At 52.8% G+C, this 18,009-nt stretch overlaps 4 protein-coding genes across 4 annotated transcripts; 2 read left to right on the top strand and 2 right to left on the bottom strand.

The window, feature by feature from the left end:
- Nucleotides 1-263: 263 nt before the first annotated feature.
- Nucleotides 264-10,009, bottom strand: TEL1 (DNA-binding protein kinase TEL1; the record flags this gene model as incomplete). The annotated part of the gene is made up of 10 exons (XM_076629244.1): nucleotides 264-283; nucleotides 351-547; nucleotides 621-811; nucleotides 883-1,216; nucleotides 1,283-1,491; nucleotides 1,554-2,696; nucleotides 2,761-3,124; nucleotides 3,209-6,483; nucleotides 6,551-8,647; nucleotides 8,717-10,009. The coding sequence occupies 10 exons, from the start codon at nucleotides 10,007-10,009 to the stop codon at nucleotides 264-266; spliced, it is 9,123 nt and encodes a 3,040-aa protein (XP_076490891.1).
- A 934-nt stretch (nucleotides 10,010-10,943) lies between these two features.
- On the bottom strand, nucleotides 10,944-12,887 carry TUF1 (translation elongation factor Tu; the record flags this gene model as incomplete). The annotated part of the gene is made up of 9 exons (XM_076629243.1): nucleotides 10,944-10,978; nucleotides 11,046-11,438; nucleotides 11,504-11,985; nucleotides 12,057-12,134; nucleotides 12,200-12,355; nucleotides 12,421-12,438; nucleotides 12,503-12,575; nucleotides 12,637-12,723; nucleotides 12,809-12,887. The coding sequence occupies 9 exons, from the start codon at nucleotides 12,885-12,887 to the stop codon at nucleotides 10,944-10,946; spliced, it is 1,401 nt and encodes a 466-aa protein (XP_076490890.1).
- Nucleotides 12,888-14,102: 1,215 nt separating this feature from the next.
- JCM6883_001648 (uncharacterized protein) lies at nucleotides 14,103-15,930 on the top strand (the record flags this gene model as incomplete). The annotated part of the gene is made up of 16 exons (XM_076629242.1): nucleotides 14,103-14,181; nucleotides 14,250-14,294; nucleotides 14,360-14,395; nucleotides 14,454-14,543; nucleotides 14,606-14,626; nucleotides 14,690-14,746; nucleotides 14,798-14,833; nucleotides 14,892-14,999; nucleotides 15,065-15,085; nucleotides 15,150-15,203; nucleotides 15,275-15,304; nucleotides 15,376-15,411; nucleotides 15,487-15,498; nucleotides 15,563-15,654; nucleotides 15,725-15,778; nucleotides 15,847-15,930. 16 exons carry the CDS (start codon nucleotides 14,103-14,105, stop codon nucleotides 15,928-15,930), a joined length of 855 nt encoding a protein of 284 aa, XP_076490889.1.
- Nucleotides 15,931-16,225: 295 nt separating this feature from the next.
- On the top strand, nucleotides 16,226-18,000 carry JCM6883_001647 (uncharacterized protein; the record flags this gene model as incomplete). The annotated part of the gene is made up of 4 exons (XM_076629241.1): nucleotides 16,226-16,311; nucleotides 16,376-16,652; nucleotides 16,737-17,179; nucleotides 17,250-18,000. The coding sequence occupies 4 exons, from the start codon at nucleotides 16,226-16,228 to the stop codon at nucleotides 17,998-18,000; spliced, it is 1,557 nt and encodes a 518-aa protein (XP_076490888.1).
- Nucleotides 18,001-18,009: the final 9 nt, after the last annotated feature.

Genomic DNA, 18,009 nt, shown 5'->3' with positions numbered 1-18,009 from the left:
CTGTTGTTTCCAATTGATTTGTTGTTTTGCCGTTAAAAGTCCGTCCCTTTCACGCCCGGCACTTCGAGACACTGGCATGGGAGCGCCAAGACCTCAACTGGAATGCACGCGGATATTCACTTGCGAAAAAGCGCAACGATTGATTGAACGACGAGAAGGAAGAAAATTGCGTAGCGTAATCTACTGAAGCAGTACAAAGAGAGAACCAGAAGCACAAATGCGTTGCGAGGAGTACGAAGGGAGGAAAGGTATGGAAGAGGCGTTTAGAGATAAGGCTGCCAACCTGCGCTCGACAGAAGGTACTTAGTCGCCAGTCACGAGGACACGACACGAAAGGAAGCAGAACGTACCGCAAAAGATAGCAGAAACGTTGCGAGGATCCGTCGCTTCTTGAATGACTTGATTTACCGAATACTGAACGCTGAGTCGAGTATCAAGTTTTCCACGAACAATCGAAAGGGCTCGATCGGCGTCGTCCGGTAATTCGTCGATACCTTCAGCATCTTCAGAGCCTTGTACACGCTTCGCCATGTCTGACGAGACGGCCCTACACGATGTCAGAAAGAGATTAGCGCTTCGAGCGCGCGCCGCGAAAGACCAAGGGAGCGAGAAGAGCGTACCATCTTTGCAAGGGATCATGCTTGAAGACTTCGAGGATCGTCATGAGGATGTTTGAACGATCTCGTAGAACCCTGAGCGTCTCTTCCGAACACCTCCTGAAAACGCCATCGACTCCACTCGATCCGAAGCCGTCAATGAGGTTCTGAGTGAGCCGGAACGGAACGAGTTCGGGAATAGGTAATCGTTTTCCCTAATGAGCGACCACTATTAGCACCAGGCGGAGTGGACGCTCGGAGGCGAAGAAGACAAGGAAAGGCTTGCCTGTTCGAAAGCGATACCGAAATCAATGTGCACGAGTTCACCAGTCGATTCGTCGATCAAGATGTTCGAAACATGTCGGTCACCGAGTCCGAGGACGTGACCAATCATCGAAGTCGTTGCGACACTCCTCGAGTAATTCAAGCGCATGTCGAACCACAACGAGGGAACCTTTTGTCGTTTCCAGAATAGATGTCGCATGAGAGGAGGTATCCTCTGGAGGATCTTGTTGAACGTCTCGAGTTTTTGCTGTTTGAGAGTTTCGGGGTCGATCCTCGACTTCAGCTTTTCGATAGCACCCAGCTCATTGCGGGCGGACTGAAGTAATGGCTGATCACTGAGTACACGCAGAGATGGGAATCAGTAGGGTGAAAGCCAAGAACAAGAGACGGAGAAAACTGACTTGTAGAGTTGACTGAGCGACGAACCGAGGGGTGAAGTTTTTGCGACAAACTCGAGCAGACCGTGTGAGTTTTGCAGCGGGATGACTTTGTAGGTACGGATGTGAAGCCTGCGACGACGAGTTTCGACATCTTGCACGAGGAGCTTGTTGACAAGGACGAAAATTTGTTCCATAACGGCATCTTGACGAAGATCGTCGTCTCCTTTGAGCTGTTTGCAAAGATGTCTTAGTGCACATCGCAACAAGGAGAAAGAGAGCGGGGACGACTTACAAGTTGACGGTACCGTTCCCCGTCGCTACCGATACAAAGAACAATCTTTGGAAGATGAATCCCTCCTGCCGTGTCGAACCTGTCTTCGTATCCGACGATCGAAGGGAACGATGAATCGGGGTAGACTCCGGTTGGATCGATCGGGAGGTCAAAGGTCGAGACTGGAATAGGTTGATTCTTGAGCTTGCTCTTGATTCGCATCGAAGGTAGGATTCTTTGTACTCCTTTCTTCAGGACTCCACCAGTCGCGTAGTGCGAGCTTGCCTTGAGATCGAAGGCGGCCCATTCTCCGTATGCATCGCATGCGAGTTCGAGACTTGCGATCCTTCCTCGAACTTTCTCGTCGCTTTTGACCGATTCGATAACTTCTGCCGCCGCTTGCGCTCTTGAGCTCTTCGCCGAGTCGATCTTCTGGGCGTTGACGGAGGAAGAGCGACGAGAACCTTTGCCTTGAAGGGGAGTGTCCCGAAGGGCGTGAACGGGGAAGAAAGCGTGGAAGGGATGCTCTCGACAGAGGCGTTGAACGAGTCGGCGGATATTCTTGGATGAGGTCGACGGACGAGCTGAGAGCGATAGACGAGCAGAGAGCTGGTAGGAGAGGAAGACAAACTTGTGGGAAGGAATCGCCGGGAGGAGAGGTTTGATTTGACTGTGGACAGCTTCATCGTCTGCGTGAGCGAGCCAGAGACCACAGAAGCGGAAGACCTCGTCGTTTGATTCGTCCGATTCGGTGAGGGCGAAGGCGTAGTTCTCGAGAGCTCGACGGAGCATGTTCATAGTCGTACGTTCAGACTCTTCGAGTTGTTGCTGGTCTTCCCTCAGGTGACCTTCTGCGTCTTCCTTGTGTTTCTTGAGTTGATAACTGTCGAGCGAATTGCTTCCGCTGTTTGAGGTGCCTGATCGATTCACCGCTTCGAATTCGAGGGCCTTGCGACGATGATAGGCGCCGAATCGAGCTCGTTTCTCTTCCGTGACTCTCGAGAGTTCCTCGTACTGTTGATCGGCGAATTTGGCGAACGATTTGTAGACGCGAGCTCGATCTAGAGGCGAAGTTGTCGAACTAAGAGCAGCGATTGCGGGATCGAAACAGTCTTCGAGTACCTGGAGAGGATTGCGAACTCGTGCTTCTCCCGTCCATTCTCCCTACATTTCGATGTGTCGGAAGTCAGCTCACGCAAAGGAAAGACAGGAGAGAATTTCTACTGACAAGGGTAGCCCAGATCGTTGGATCGCGTTTCCCTGATCGTTCATGAACCTTGTTGAGAAGAGTGATCGCAGTGGTGTGCTCTCCGTGTTTCCAGAGAACGTGAGCGAGCTCGCGATCGACTTCGATGGTTTGAACGTCCTCGACGAGAGTGTTCGCGGTTGTGATCGAGTTGAGCGCAACTTGAAGTCGATTTGCCTGACGAGCGGCTTGACTCAATTCGATCAAACAAGCTCGTTCTTGGTCCCTGACGATCGAGTAGATGGGCGAGTCGAAAGCATCTCCAACCGCTTCTAGTCGTTCTTGTTGTCGAACGGAACGAAGTCGAGAAATTCGAGTCGAGAGCACGAGTTCGACTTGTTCGAATCTAGGGAGAGTCTTGACGTTAGCTACAGAGACAGAGCTGCGACGGGACACGAGGGGGGGAGGGAGAGAAAGGTGTGCGACTCACGACGAGCCATCAGAAGGAATTTGAGCGAGATTCTTGAGTCGGTTGATTGAGATGTCGTCGCCGTGACCGAGGTCGACAAGGTTGTGAGCCTCTCGAAGGGCGAGAATAGTCGAAACGACTTTCGAATCTGGGCTCGGAAGGCTCAGATCCACCTTTGATAACTTTCCGATCTCGCTCACGAGCGATGATTTTACGACATCTTGAGCGATCGCAATGGGGCGTCCAGGTCGAGAAGCCTGAAGAGCTGAATAGAGTGTTGCACTCGATGTGTCGGCCGCTCGTCGTTCGATCGGTAGATCCCAGACATCCGTCCTCCAAGCGAGTTCGTAAGGTAGGTCTAACGGGATATCGCCATCTTGTAGAGTTCCCTCGAGTTGAGCGGGGTGGAGAATCGACATTGCGAGACGGTTGAATCCGAACGAGGACAACGAAGACACGACTCCAGCAGTCGAAGCGCGGTCGACGATTCCAAGTGAACGAGATTGAGTTTCGTGACGGGCTCCATAGGTTCGGAATGCATCGGTCCATCGAGATTCGTGACGATAACGACTGACGAGAGATTCTCGAACGTCGTCGCTTTCTCGAGCGTAGAATCCATCGGGTTCTTCGATTTTTGAGTAGATTTCGTAGAGGAGGGTTTGCGCTTGTTCAATCGTCCTTTGATCTTGCTTCGTTCGGGTGGAGAAGAGTCCTTCGTATTCGTGAGCGAGTTCGAGGAAGAGGAGGCCATCGAGGTAGGCGCGAGTCTTGACAGCTCCGTCGGCGAGGAGGACCCACGGGACGCTGAGCCAACGATCGAATCGAGATGCCGCGGTAATTGACGAGTCGGTTCGAGGGTGACGACGAAGTTGCGAGGCGATTTTGACGATTACGGAAAGCGTTCGAGAATCTGTCGATTTCGCTCGGAGGAGTTGTTCGAAGTAACGAGAAATGACCAATTCGACGTCGAGGTCTCCTGACGACAAGGCTTGAAGCAAGATCGAGTGAACGAGGTTCGAAATGATTGTGCTTGCGAATCGAGAACTCGACTTGATCAACGGGACGAGTTGAGCGTAGAATCCGTCGCTTTCCGCTCGAACTTCTGCGACGAGTTCAGCGAAGTTTCGAATCCATTGATCGTGATCTTCAGCTTGTTCGATCCACTCTGGTCTTCCGAGCTCGTCGAGTGATCGAGTTTGACGTTGACGGAGATCTTGCGGACGGAGAAGGGAGGGATTGGAGAGGAAAGTAACGAATGGTCCGAGTGAGCGACCAAACAGAGGCGGCTTGAGGTGATCTTTCGAGTCGGAGACGCTCAGTATAAGCTTGGCGGTACTGAAAGCGGATGAGACGATTTCTCGGTCTTGATCCTTGAGCAGTCGGAGGGTATGACGGAGAATCGCTCGCTGAATTCCTCCTTCGTTCTCGATCGGAGCCTCGTAATCCTCTGCAACGAGTTCATCGTGACTGAACTCGACGATTCCGGGCGTTTCGATTCGACCTCCCAATTCGGAGAGGAGTTCGGCGAACGCGAGACCTTGCTCCGACGTGATCGATTCCGTTTCTTTCACCGACTGCACCAACCTCCACATGATTCTTCCTCTTTCAGGACTCTCTAGGATATCCTTTCGACCTCTGAGCGCCTTGACGAATCCGAACTTGCTGATCGGGGCGAAAGGAGAAGCGAGAGCGGCGTAAACCTCCGAAGGTGCGAAAGTCGAGGTTTCGACGATGTCCCGTGGCCAGAGGATGCAAGCCTCAGTCGCCGTTTCCTCTCGAAGTCCACATAGTCGTCTCAGGGCGTCGTCGAGGAAATTGGCGAAACTTTCAATCCTCGGATCGGAATCGAACGCTTGTCGAAGTTGTTCTGAAGCGTGGGCTGCCCGTATGAGTAGGTCCGAGAGTGCTCGATGATCTGGGTGTTCCGATTCGTTCGCCGTGACGTCGGAGAACCAGCGTTCGATTGACCACCTCAGCATCGGGATTACAAGAGGGAGGAGATCGATTTGAGGTAAGAGGTCGACGAGACCTCGTCCAAGCGCTCCGAGGATTGACGTTTCGTTGACGCAGCGATGACTTAGCGCCAAGGCGAGTGAGAGAGAGAGGAGTCGCCTCTGTTTCTGCAAGACGAATTGAGCCGAACGAACTTTGGCGAGAAAGTTGAAAACGATCGAGAAGACTGCGGCCGGCTTGTTGAAGACCGAATAGTCCTTGCTGAACAGTACAGCTGCTGCTACGGTCTGGTTTGAGGAGTAGAAAGGAGGAGGCGGTTCGTGGCCAAAGGTGAAGTCCTCCGAGAGTTGAAGGATGTCGTGGAAAGTTTCGGCTGCGACTTTGTCGTGCGTCTCGAGTGCAGGAAGGAGTTGATCGTGTCTCCACCTCTGTTCGAACGTTTCGGCGAGAGTCTCCGTAACGACGTTGTCCGCGATCGAGGAGAGAAGCTTCTCTGCGAGATGAGCGTCTCCGGCGCCAGCTCCTTCGGCGAGTAGGTTCAGTTGGGTTCGAAGCGTGTCGACGGGGATCTTCGGGTCGTAGTAGAGCAAGACTTGATGTCGAATGATGACGAGAGCTACCGTTTCGGCGAGACAAGCGAGTCGACCAGCTTGAGGCGAGATCTTGACGGTCGCGCAGAGAGTCTTGAATGCTTCTTCCGTATGTTCGCTCTGGAGCAACCAGCTCGCCGTCCTCTTGAAATCGGCTCGACGCGCGTCTCGTAGGTTCGCGAATCCGGCCGCTCGGAACTGGAGTTGCTGAAGAAAGTCGGAACCGACTTGTTCACCTTCAGGGAGACCATTCAAGTTCTTCATCGGGACCCAGACGATACATCGCGCGTATTCAAGGTAGAGAGACGAGAGAGAGGGGAGACCGAGACGTTCCGAGACTGCCGTGAGGGAGGCGATGGTTGATTCTCGAAGATCGGGATTCTTCGCGGCGATGTCGAGGAGGAGATCGTAGGGACCCCGACGGCGAGCGGCAGAGGCGATCATGATATTCGCATGTGCGAGAACTTGAGTGAGGACTTGCTCCGTTTCCGTGAGGTTGAACGTAAGATGCGATTTGATGTCTTCGAACAACGGTTGGCCGGCGATTCCGATTTCGTGGTACACTTGGAATAGTCGAGGGGCAGAAGACGACGCTCGGAACCTCACTCGGAAATCAGAGTCGGCGAGCATGAACGGAATGATGTTGTTCGGACTGATGATCATTCCTCCATCCGAGACGACGAGCACGTTTCCGACTTTCCAGTAGTGTAACGACGGGTCGACACGAAGATACTCGTCGAAGAGCGCCATGAGCTGACAAGAGAGATAGAGTCATGAGCTCGAGTCAACAATGGGATGAGGTCGAACAAGACCAACTCACCTGAAGTCGAATTCTCCAAGATGCGAGCACCGTTTTGCGCAAGGCGTTGATGTAGAACGCACAGAGTTGTCGAGCAAGAGTTCCAAACTCCTCTGTCGGACCTTCTGCCTTGATCCAGGTTGTCGACACGCAGTAGAGGAATCGAAGTGCGACGAGGTGGAACCGTTCGTCGCGAGCGTAGCGATAATCGGGAAGGAGGTCGTTTCCGAGGTAAGTGAGGATCGAATCACATTGTGCGAGTCCCAACGAGACGAGTCCACTCCTGATCGCTTTGAGAACTTGCTCCGCGACGATGAGCCCATCTTCTCCTTCCGACGAAGTAATCGCCTCGACAACTTCCGTCAACCTCACAGATCCGTTCGATCCTGACAGGGCCATCTCGGCTGAGACGAAGCCTCGAATCGTCATCGACATGTAAGCTTGAGCAGCGCGTCGAGCTGTCATCGAAGGTCCGAGAGATTGAGCCGTTCGGTTCGAAACCTTGATGTCGTCGAATTCGTCCTTCTTCTGAGTTGACTCGATCTCTTTGAGTCGTTGAGAGGCCTGAGTGGAGGGGGTTTGACTCATGGTTCCGTTCGAAGTCGAAGTCGGGGACGACTCAGTCTGAGTGACAGCGCCGAGAATGAAACGGAGAGCGGAAACGATTTCTTCGAAAGATTCACGAGTATTCGGAATCTTCCAAATGGTTCGAAGGAGAATGAAGCGAGGTGATTCGAAGTCAGATCCGGATTCGATGCGAGGTCGAGATTCGGAGAGAGGAGAAGAGGAAAGTGCGGATTGAGGGATGTCGGACGCTGGACCAGCCTCGAGGAAGACGGGGTATTCGATATCGACGAGCTGTTTGATCGGAGCAAAGACGAGGTCGAGTCCCTGGAGGAGGTGAGCTCTCTCCGCTGGTCGCCATTTCCTGAGAGCGAGAGTCGGGGCGAGTCGAGTTATGATCGAGTTCGCGTTTCGAACTGCTGGACTCTGAGGACGGTTCGACGATGACGACAACGATCCAAGGGAGAGGAGCCCTTCGACGCTGAGGGTGATAGTCGCAAGGTCGAGGTGTCTTCGAGCCAATTCGAGAGACATGTTGGTCCAATGAGTTTCTCCTCCTACTTCTCCGTCTTGAATAAACCCTTCGAGCGTCTTTGCGAGCCACGCCGACAACCTCCTCTGTCTGATCTGTTCGGTCTCCTCCGATGTCGCTCCTCCAGTTGCGCTGAGAGAGGAAGGAGTTCGCCAGCCGGAGGTTTTTCGATGATAAGGAGGAACTCGAGCTTCGATGAAATCTCGTACTCGCGCCGTCTCGCATAGATCGAGGGCTTGAGATCCAACTGCGCAATCCGGTACGTAAGTCGGTTGGATGAAGGTAGGCATGACTGGAGAATGGGTAAGACGAGCGACGAGAAGAACAAGGCCCGAAGGCGAGAGGGGATCGGCGTGAGGACGAGCTTGACCGAACGAATGAGACCGCGAAACTCCTTCGAGAGGTCTCCAAGACGAGGTGAGCCAGCTAACGAGCTTGTCGGAGAAGTGAAGCCGGAAGAGGCGACCATCCGAGGCCGAGATTGCGAGACACCATTCGAGAAAGAGGCAAACGGAATCGGAGGGGAAGTTGGGTCCTTGAATCTCGAGGTCGCGAACGAAAGTTTCGACTGCCTCGACGACGACGGGAGACGATGCTCGATCATGGGCGAGGAGGATGTTCGCAGCGTGACAGGCTGGTCGACAGGTTTCAACGATCGCAACCTTGCGGAGGACGAGAGTCCAGATCTGATCCCACGTCTCTGCTGGAATGTTGCCTCCGTTCTTCTTCTGCCGGTTCGTTTTCTCGCGTTGATCGGTAGACTCTGTTGTCTCGCAAGAGAGTAGGCCGTTTCTCGCGATTGCCCCGATGACGAGCAGGTTCCAGGATTGAATCTGAGAGTCGACAGTCGAGGAGAGCAGTTGAGTCGAAGTGGAGAGAATGCGTCGGCTAGCTTCATTGTCGAGAGATTGCCAGTTTCGATCGACGAGGAAGAGGAGGATCTGAAGGCGAGAAATCGAAACGGCAGTCGGCTGAGTGATGTCGGTGATCGACTCGAGAAGCAGAGATAGAGGATCCTCAATCTGTAGATCAAACGTTTCAGTCAGCAGCGAATTCGTCATCGGATCTGATTCTCAGAAAGTAGAGCTAACCTTTCTTCGCTTTCCTCTGGCATTATCGCTCAATCCAGCTTCGTCTCTTCCTTCTGTCGCATCCGTCACTTCGTAAATCCTCGCCAATGCATCTGCTCCCAACTCTGCGACACTCCACGCGACTGCGTCTTTCTCGTCAAATCCCGATCCGAGGCGAAAGGTTTTCCCGTCGAACGCCTTCCTCTCTCCGTCTTCGTCCTCTCGAAGTCCGACAGCGAGATGATCGAGATCCAGCGAGTAAGATTCCCTCCACCTGATCAGCGGTTCCGTCAACACTGCGTCGTAAAGTTCTTTCGCTCGAGCCGTGACCGTCGGTTCGTTCGTCGATCTGTGAGGATGTTGATAAGGGATGACGAAGGGGAAGAGGTAACGAAGAGAGATGATGACTTGTTCCTTCAGGAACGCGTTCTTCGTCGACCACAGGGCAAGAATCGGAGTCCAGAGGTGAGGTCCGAGTCGACGCATCGAGCTTTGATCGTTGAGATCGAGTTCAGAGAGTGCTCGATTGAGGGCGACGAGTGCCGGGAGATGCGCAGTCGTTTCAACGGGGAAGACTCGAAAGAATCGAAGGAATTTGCGAAAGATGGCTTGGGCGTAAGTGACGAAGGGGGAAGAGTTTGATCGAAAGACGACTTCGAGACAACCGACGAGTTCGATTTCGAGCGGACCTGCCGAGCGTTTCGGTGCTGTAGGAAGGGCGAATTCATCGTCAGAATCGGCTCTCAGCGCTCCCCCTGGTCTCGAATCGTCTTCGTCGACGTCCATCGCCTCCGAATCTGCGAAATCTTGACCGATCTTGACTTTGTCTCCGAGTGTAGCAGAGAAGCAGAGCATCGTGATGTCGGTCCATTGTCGTTCGTCGAGGTGTTCGAGATGAGGAGGATAGCTGAGAACGGTTCGAAGAGCCTTCGCGTAGGTGAGGGCGAACGATTGAACCTTGCCGTTGACTGCCATCATTTGAGTGAGGTGATTGATCAACGCTTTGGCAACCTTTCTCGACAGAAGTCGGTGAACTTTTTCGGCGATCCATCGAACCATTTGAGCTGCCTCATCGAGTCGTCTGTCGGTTGCCGCGGTCTTCTTCGATACTGAAGCGTTGCGTTCGATAATGACGATGTGGAATAAGGTTTGAAGAGTCTCGAGCCACGAATAGTTGCGGTTTTCATTGAAAGCTTTGAAATTTCGCTTCGACGATAGGAATTCGCGACATCGTGAGATTCCTTCCGCTCGCTGTTTGATCTTGTCCGACTCGAGGAGCTCCTTGATCTCGTTCCAATCTCGTAAAGCGCTCATGGAGGATGACTGTTGCTGAAGACAAGGGGAGTCGAGGTCAGATTAGACCTCGTTCGAAGATAAACCCAATGACCGGTTCGCCTCACTCGTAGTCGTCTCTTGTCTGACACACTCGAACTGTCCAGTCAAAGATTTCGAAGCGTCCCGCAGGAGACGAGGGTTTGAGGTCTGCGAGAATGGTTCAATTCAACCGCATGTCAGTGGGACACGCTCGAGGGACTCTCATAGAGTGGATCAAGAGTCCCTGCGCAGGAGAGTCCAGCAAGGAAGCGGAAGTAGACTCACGAGAACAAGCTAGATCCTGCTTCTCGATCTTTCTACTTCCCTGAAGGCCCTAGAGCGTGTCCGATTTTCTGTAATCTTTCCAGCAGGTCTCAGTAGCCGATCTGAATAGCTACAGGAGGGCTCTGTGTCGTCGCTGCCTCGGAGATTGGAATTGTTCAATGAGATGAAGTCGGTTGAGGAACACCAAGGAGCAGAGGCTAACCTGTGCTGAGAGCTAGCTGATCCGAGTACAAACGAGCTCTAGAGATGATGCGGAGGTCGAAAGTCGGCAGATCGGATGGAAATGGAGAAAAGAAACGAGACCTTCAAGTTGAAGTTCCGACGCCGGCTCTCGCACTGGCAAATTCGGAGAAGCTGGGTTCAAGAAGTCATATAATACACAAGTTACTAGATACCGCAAGATAGCTACGATATACGGGAGATAGAGAATAGGTAGGGGAAAATGAACGACGAAGAGAAGAGGAGAATGAGTGGGGAGTTTTGCGATCAGCTGGAACAATAGCGTGGTGAGCGAGAGAGGTATACATGCGAAGATAATGGTGTAGAAGGATAGATGTGAGCTAGGCACGAGAGGAGCTCTTTTGGGGAGGTTGCGAGAAATCGTTAAAATGAAAGGAGAAACGTCTATTTAGAAGGGAAAACTTGTGGTTTATCCCGAAAGCTTGGTGACGATACCGGTACCGACTAGGGAACAGAATGAGACATCATCAGTATCGGCGAGACAGCCAAAGTTGAGAAGAGGACAACTCACCAGTCTTTCCTCCCTCTCGGAGGGTGAAACGGGATCCAACTTCGAGGGCAATCTCGTGAACGAGCTCACCGACGACTTCAATGTTGTCTCCGGGCATGACCATCTTCTCGTCGGGGTTCTCGGTACCTTCAGGGAACGTGAGTCCGACGGTGACATCGGAAGTTCGGATGAAGAGTTGAGGTCGGTAGTTGTTCATGAAGGGGGTGTATCGTCCTCCCTCCTCCTTTGTGAGAATGTAGCAAGAAGCCTCGAACTTTCGGGTGGGTTTGACGGAACCGGGAGCGGCGATAACCATTCCTCGCTTGATTTGTTCACGCTTGATACCTCGGAGAAGCGCTCCCATGTTGTCACCAGCCTCTCCTCGGTCGAGTTCCTTGTGGAACATCTCAATACCTGTTCTCAAAGACACCGAGTTAAGCGAAGGGAGGACGGGGAAAGGAGAGACGGGGAAAGCTCACCGGTGAGGGTAGTCTTGAAAGATTGACCCAATCCAACAATCTCGACTTCGGCACCTTTGGTGATAGTTCCTCGCTCGACACGACCAGTAACGACGGTACCTCGACCTTGAATCGAGAAGACATCTTCGACGGGCATGAGGAAAGGCTTCTCGAGATCACGAGGAGGTTGATCGAGCCAGGCGTCGACGGAAGCCATAAGTTCGAGGATCGCTTCTTTTCCAATCTTGTCGTCTCGGGATTCGAGAGCGGCGAGAGCGGAACCCTTGACGATCGGGGTGTTTTCTCCATCGAAACCGTAGGTTGAGAGGAGGTCGCGCATCTCCATGTCGACGAGGTCGAGCATCTCGGGGTCGTCGACTTGGTCAACCTTGTTGATGAAGACGACGAGCTTCTTGATTCCGACTTGACGGGCGAGGAGCAAGTGCTCTCGAGTTTGAGGCATTTGACCATCCGAAGCGGAAACGACAATGATACCTCCATCCCTGTATCGCGATCCTCGTTCGTCAGCCTTTCATGAGAGCAAGAGACAGAGCAAAGAGGAGAGAAAACTCACATTTGAGCGGCACCAGTGATCATGTTTTTGATGTAATCGGCGTGACCCGGGCAATCGACGTGAGCGTAGTGACGGTTGCTGAGAGACATGAGGAGTGTCAGCTCTCGTGTACCGGAGTGAGAATGCAAAAGGAAGAAACGAACGTGGTTTCATATTCGACGTGAGCGGTGGCGATCGTGATACCACGAGCCTTCTCCTCAGGAGCCTTGTCAATCATGTTGTAGTCCATAACCTTTCCGTTTCCAGAAGCCTCGGCGAGAACCTTGGTAATGGCAGCGGTGAGGGTGGTCTTTCCGTGACTGACGAAATTGAAAAGCATGTTAGTATCGCCTCGTGCGAAGCACGAGAGACTTGGTAGGCTTACTCGACGTGACCAATGGTACTGTGCAGTACGAGAAGGAGTGAGCAAAGCTTGACAAGCGAGAGAGAGTCAGGAGAAGACTCACCCGATGTTCATGTGAGGAAGCTTCCTCGAGAACTTTCCTCCGGCTTCAGCGGCATAGGTTCGGACGGGTCCAGCTACATTCTCAAAATACTCGGTGAGCTCCCGTACCGTGCCCTATTCGGAAAGAGAACTCACTAGCACGGGCAAAGACGGCAGCTCGAGGAAGAGTCGCTCGGACACCAGCGAGGGCGGAAACTCGGGCAGCACGAGTAGCAGCCGAGACTATCCCATCACAATAGAATGGCAGAGTCAGTCAACTGTGAGGAGAGGCGAAGATGTTCGGTAGAGATGAGGGTAGGAAACTGACAAGATCGAACCGAAGCGGCGATCGAGGGCGAAACCTGCTTTTGGGCGGTCAATCGGAGAGCTTGGCGAGTAGCGAGCATGCTGTACAGCTGGAGTTAAGCGTCGGATGCGAGAGATCGGGAGCCAACCCAAAAAGATTCATTCGCGGCTTCTCTCCTCCCATCATCTCTAGTTCGATCGACACCTCCATTCACGAAAGGACGAGAAGTTCAGGAAGCTAGAGGACCTACGACATGCCACCCGATTCATCACCACTCGTTTCCCCTGTAACTCTCTCCGATACTTTTCGATGACTTTCGGTTCACCTTTCCCCGTTCTTACACCGCTCAAGGCTCATTCGCATCAGGAAGCATAGCACTCGAGCTACAGGGCACAACGCGCCGCAAGGAGGGCTTGCACAGCTGGAAGCGACGGTCGGAAGTTTCGCAAATTCGGTGGCTTTTCCTTCTCGCTCGGACAACGCACACTGCTGAGGAAAATCGATGTAGGCACTATATCAGCGTCGATACAGCTATCGAGTAATCTCGGGAAGCGAACTAAAATCGTCGATTTCTTCACCTCCCTCGTCTCGCATCAGCTCCTCCCGTCTCGACCTCTGCGCTCCGTACACGCCTTTACTCGCTCAGGAATCATTATCGTCTGTACTTCCCGCTCCGTGGATGTCCTGACTCGGCAGCGCTCACGACTACCCGCATCCAAGGTGAAACCTCGACAGGTTCGGATCAACCTCAAGAATTCGCCTCTTTTCGATTCGGCTGCTCTCTTCATTGGGATGCTCCAGTGCGTAGCTGATATACGCTCGATGGCTCTATGGTATGTCCAGTCCGCACATTCTCCACTCCGGAGATGATACGCAAGTGAAAATTGGATCTTGCAGTTGGAGAATGTCATCTCGAGGACACCAAGTTGTGTCACTTGTGACGACCTACGCCGTAGTCAGAAGGAGCTACTTTGGCCAATCAACGCCCGCGCTCCGATTCATGTGGAGTTTCACGAGCACCGTCACTTCTTCCGCACGCTCACACCTCTGAGTTCTCCCGCGCTTATTGGATGCTCACTTTGGGGGGTCTGGCGTTCGTCAACTTTACGTCTTCTCCGTCACGAGCTTCGTGCGCGATACGATCGAATCAAGTCTTACTGCGCGTGGTCAGGTGGTCAAGACTTGAGGAGATGACGATCATGAAACGGTTTAAGGTAAGAGCTGCGGCTTGGATCACTCGTCCGCTTGCTCGATCCTTCTTCTCTTCTCTTCTTTCTTCCCTCCACCTCTCACAAACCAATCTAAACGTCAAATCATGCTCGGAAACAACACTCACCACAACACGAACGCACCCGCTTACGATGCTGCTGGAAACCCAGTTAACGCTGGACACCGTTGAGTCCCATTTCAACCCTCTTTCGACGTCACTCTAAGCTGACGTTTGTCGTCGTCGATCTCGTAGACAACACGTCGACTACAGGAACTGGAGGAGGAATCGCTTCAAAGAGTGAGTTACCTACTCTCTTCTTTTGTCGTCTCTGAATCTGACCTCCGATCGTTCTCCTCCGACAGTTCCCGGGACCAAGGAGCACGAGGCAAAGAAGGAGCGTAAGTCGATCCGATCCATCGAAGGGCAAAGGCAGAGACTTGAGATTTCGTTTTACAGTTGAGCACGGTTACGGAACCAACACCGGTGCGGGTCACTCGGCCACAGGAACTGGTCCGGTACACGGACAACCTGGAAGTGTCGCACATGGTGAGTCGCCCGTCAGGGTTTTCTTGCGATGGTCATGAAATGTTGACAAAGCTCTTCACTAGGTTCGCACGCCCCAGGACATCGTAAGTTTCAATGGATCTTCAGTGTCCTTCTGCACGTTCAGCTGATCTCAGACATCCCAATAGACAACACTACCCACTCGTCGACTCACCCCTCTGGTCCGGGCGGAATCGCTGCTAAGAGTCAGTCTTCACGTCAGTCTGCTTTTTTCATGGCTGACTTCTCCTCCTCAGTCCCGGGAACGGAAGCCAACCGCGAGAAGAAGATGTGTAAGCCTCTCGAGAAACACTGGCTGCGAATTCTGAGCTAATACATGTCTCTCCTTAGACGAGAACGAAGCCACTCCTGGCTACGGAAACGCAGGAGCTACCGGAGCAGGATACCCTACTTCTGGGACTGGCACCGGATACGGTCACTCGGGAACAGTAGCGCCTGGTAAGCCACCCTTTTCCAATCACGTTCAAACGAGAAAGCTCCATTGACCTCTGTTTCTGCGTTAGACTCTCACGCTCATGGACACCGTCAGTTCTACACATACTTCAGATGCTCAAGATGACGATACTGACCTGGCACTCGTCTTTCCAGACAACATGACTCACTCCTCGACGGGCGCCGGAGCTGGAGGAATCGCTAGCAAGAGTCAGTCTTCTTTCTTACTCTTCCTTTTTCTCCCTTTCATCCTCACATAGACGCTGCTATCGATATTCCAGTCCCTGGAACTGCCGCCCACGACGCAACTCGTACGTTTTCTCTTTGCGATCTCGCTCGAGCTAGTAGAAATTGACGATTCTCCTGGTTCCCTCTTCGCTAGACCCAACTCATCACAACACGACCACTGGAACTACCCGTAAGTACCGCACAATATGCGCAAGTATTCGAGCAGAGCTAACCCACCTTTTTTTTTTTCTTTCCTCGCGACCAGACACTGGACCTCGTAAGTCCAGACGGTTCCCTTCAACAGTCCTGCACGTCTTACTGACGACGCTTGTATGAGATAGACACCGGAAATACCACGCATGGAGCTCACGGGACTCATGGAACTCACGGTACCCACCACGACGCATCTGCGAAACCCTCGATGACTGACAAGGTTCGTCCTCTGAAGCCCATGACGCTCCACGCCTCTATCGTACTGACCTCTCACCCTACTCTATCTCTAGATCGGAGGCAAGATTGACGTCGCGATCGGCAAAGCCACGAAGAACCCGACCAAAGTTCGTTTTCCTTGTTGTTCCTCCGTCCACTCCCCTCAGATACTGACGCTCGGTGACTCGTCGCATAGGTCGTAGAAGGTGAAATCAAACAAACTCAAGGCAAAGCCGGTCTCGAGCACAACGTTGCTGGAACGACGGGAACTCACTACTGAGCTTGATCCGTGTCCCTTGTCTTCTCTCTTTCCCTTCTCTTTGTTGGAATCGCCCTGCCTATACTCTAATCTTTTTCCTGCCTCTTTGTAAATAACGGACTCGCAATGTCAAACGAAACATACCATTTTACAAGTTTTGTTTTCCTTATGTTTTCGAGTTTATCGTTGCCGCGAGTACGAGCGACTTCCTGACCACCAAACCGCGAATAAGCTTTTAAACGCCAAGTGCTTAGAAATCGTAAACTGCGAGAAGACTGCGACGAACTTCCCTGTTCTCACTCACTCATTCACCATCATGTCAGAACAACCTAGTAAAGGCTCACAACTGCTCGCTTCTGGTAAAGAGCTCTTCTCGAAGCTACCCAAGGACCTCAATTCACTGTAAGTCCTCTCTCTCCCCTCTCTTTCTGCACCGCCCTCTGACGCATCTCTTCTATCGAAACAGACGACAACAAACGACACCCTTGACTTACCGACACACTGAAACCCTCAAGTTACAACTGTACGTTCGTGCGTTGAAGGGAGTCGGGACAGAGTTCGCAAACTTGAGTCGAAACTCTGGATTAGCGAGCAAGAATCTCTTCGAATGGTCTCAAGAGGATGCAGGACAGGACGTGATCGATATCTTTGATCGCGCGGCGTTCTTGCAGTACAAGATTAGCGAGTTGGAAGCGAAGGCGGCGACGAAGATCGAGGAGAGTCGGATTCTCCTCAAGGATGTCGTGAGTTCTCTTCCTTTCGCTCGCTTTGTCTCGCTCCTCGACGAAGAGAGCACTGAGCAGTAGCTGACTGTTATTCTGCTGCAGCGCAACTTTGAGAACGATTTGTCAAATCGTCGCAAGAACCGAGCGACTCTCGCAACGAAACTGCAAACTATCAAGGACAAAGACTCTCGCGGAAAGAACGTCGACCAAATCGCCTCTCTTCAGACTGAGCTCACGCAGGCCGACTCGGAGATCGCAACTTTCGAATCCTCCTTCTCGGCGCTTAAACGTCAAAAACTTCACGAATCATTCTCACTCCAATTCGCGGCTCAGAAGGAACTTGGGGAGAAACTCGCGATCGTCAGTTCGTATGGAGAGTTGTTGATCGAAGGGATGGAGACGGATGGAATCGAGGGAGATTACAAGGGAGAAGAGAGAACGGCTCGAATCAAAGTTGAACTCGAACACGCGTTGAGCGACTGGCAACCTCGTGCCCCTCCTACGCTTGCAAACAATGCATCTTCGTTAGATCACAGCGATACGAGGTGGGTTCTTGAAGTCTTCACTTATCTGAGTGAATTTTCGACTCCTCACGAACGATTTTCTGATCTCCAGGTCTTTCGGTGCGACTCACGCCGACCAACTCTCTCAACTCGGTACCGACGAGCCCACTCCCGCTTCCGCACCCCACTCTCGCTCCCCTTCAGGAAGTCACGTCCACTTCGTTCCTCCTCTCGATACGATTCCCGCAACTCCTGGAACTCCCGGCTCCCTCGAACCTCATCAACGATCCGTCCCTCCTCTCCCCGCCCACCAATCACCCTTCGACGATCCCGCCCCTCCTCTCCCTCCTCGTCACAGCTCGATCTCTTCCCCTTCGCCTTCGCACAACTTGAATCTCTCCCCGACTCCTCAAGATCTCGGCGCCGGATTCTCTCCCCCTCAATCGGCGCACGGTTACCCAGTACCTCATCCTCCTGTGGGAGTGTCACCTCCTCAACCAACCGTCGCGGAAACTGGTGCACCGAGAGTCGGGAAAAACGGACCTAGCTCGGGTCAATTACGTCCTAGATCTTCCCAATCAGCAGGAGGAGGAGTAGCTACCAATCAAGCGGAAGATTTGACGCCGTTACCCCCATCAGTCATGCAGAATCCTTCTTCGATGCCCGGGTCGCTCCCCTTCGACGAAGCAGGATGGGATGGAGTTAGTTCGAGTGGACAGTCATCAGTAGGAGGAGGAGGAGGTGCTGCGGGAAACGAGAGGTTACCTGGATACGGAGAAGGTGACGAAGAAGCTCTTCGTGCGAACGCAGAAGCGGAACGAATCCTCGCAGCTGAACGAGAGGGGAAGAGGAGTACAGCTTAGTCTCTCGAT

The sequence above is a fragment of the Sporobolomyces salmoneus genome (assembly GCF_050403485.1).
Source record: "Sporobolomyces salmoneus JCM6883 DNA, S_salmoneus_JCM6883_v1_ctg4, whole genome shotgun sequence".
Classification (NCBI taxonomy): Eukaryota; Fungi; Basidiomycota; class Microbotryomycetes; order Sporidiobolales; family Sporidiobolaceae; genus Sporobolomyces; species Sporobolomyces salmoneus.
This window is presented reverse-complemented; position numbering and strand designations above follow the sequence as displayed.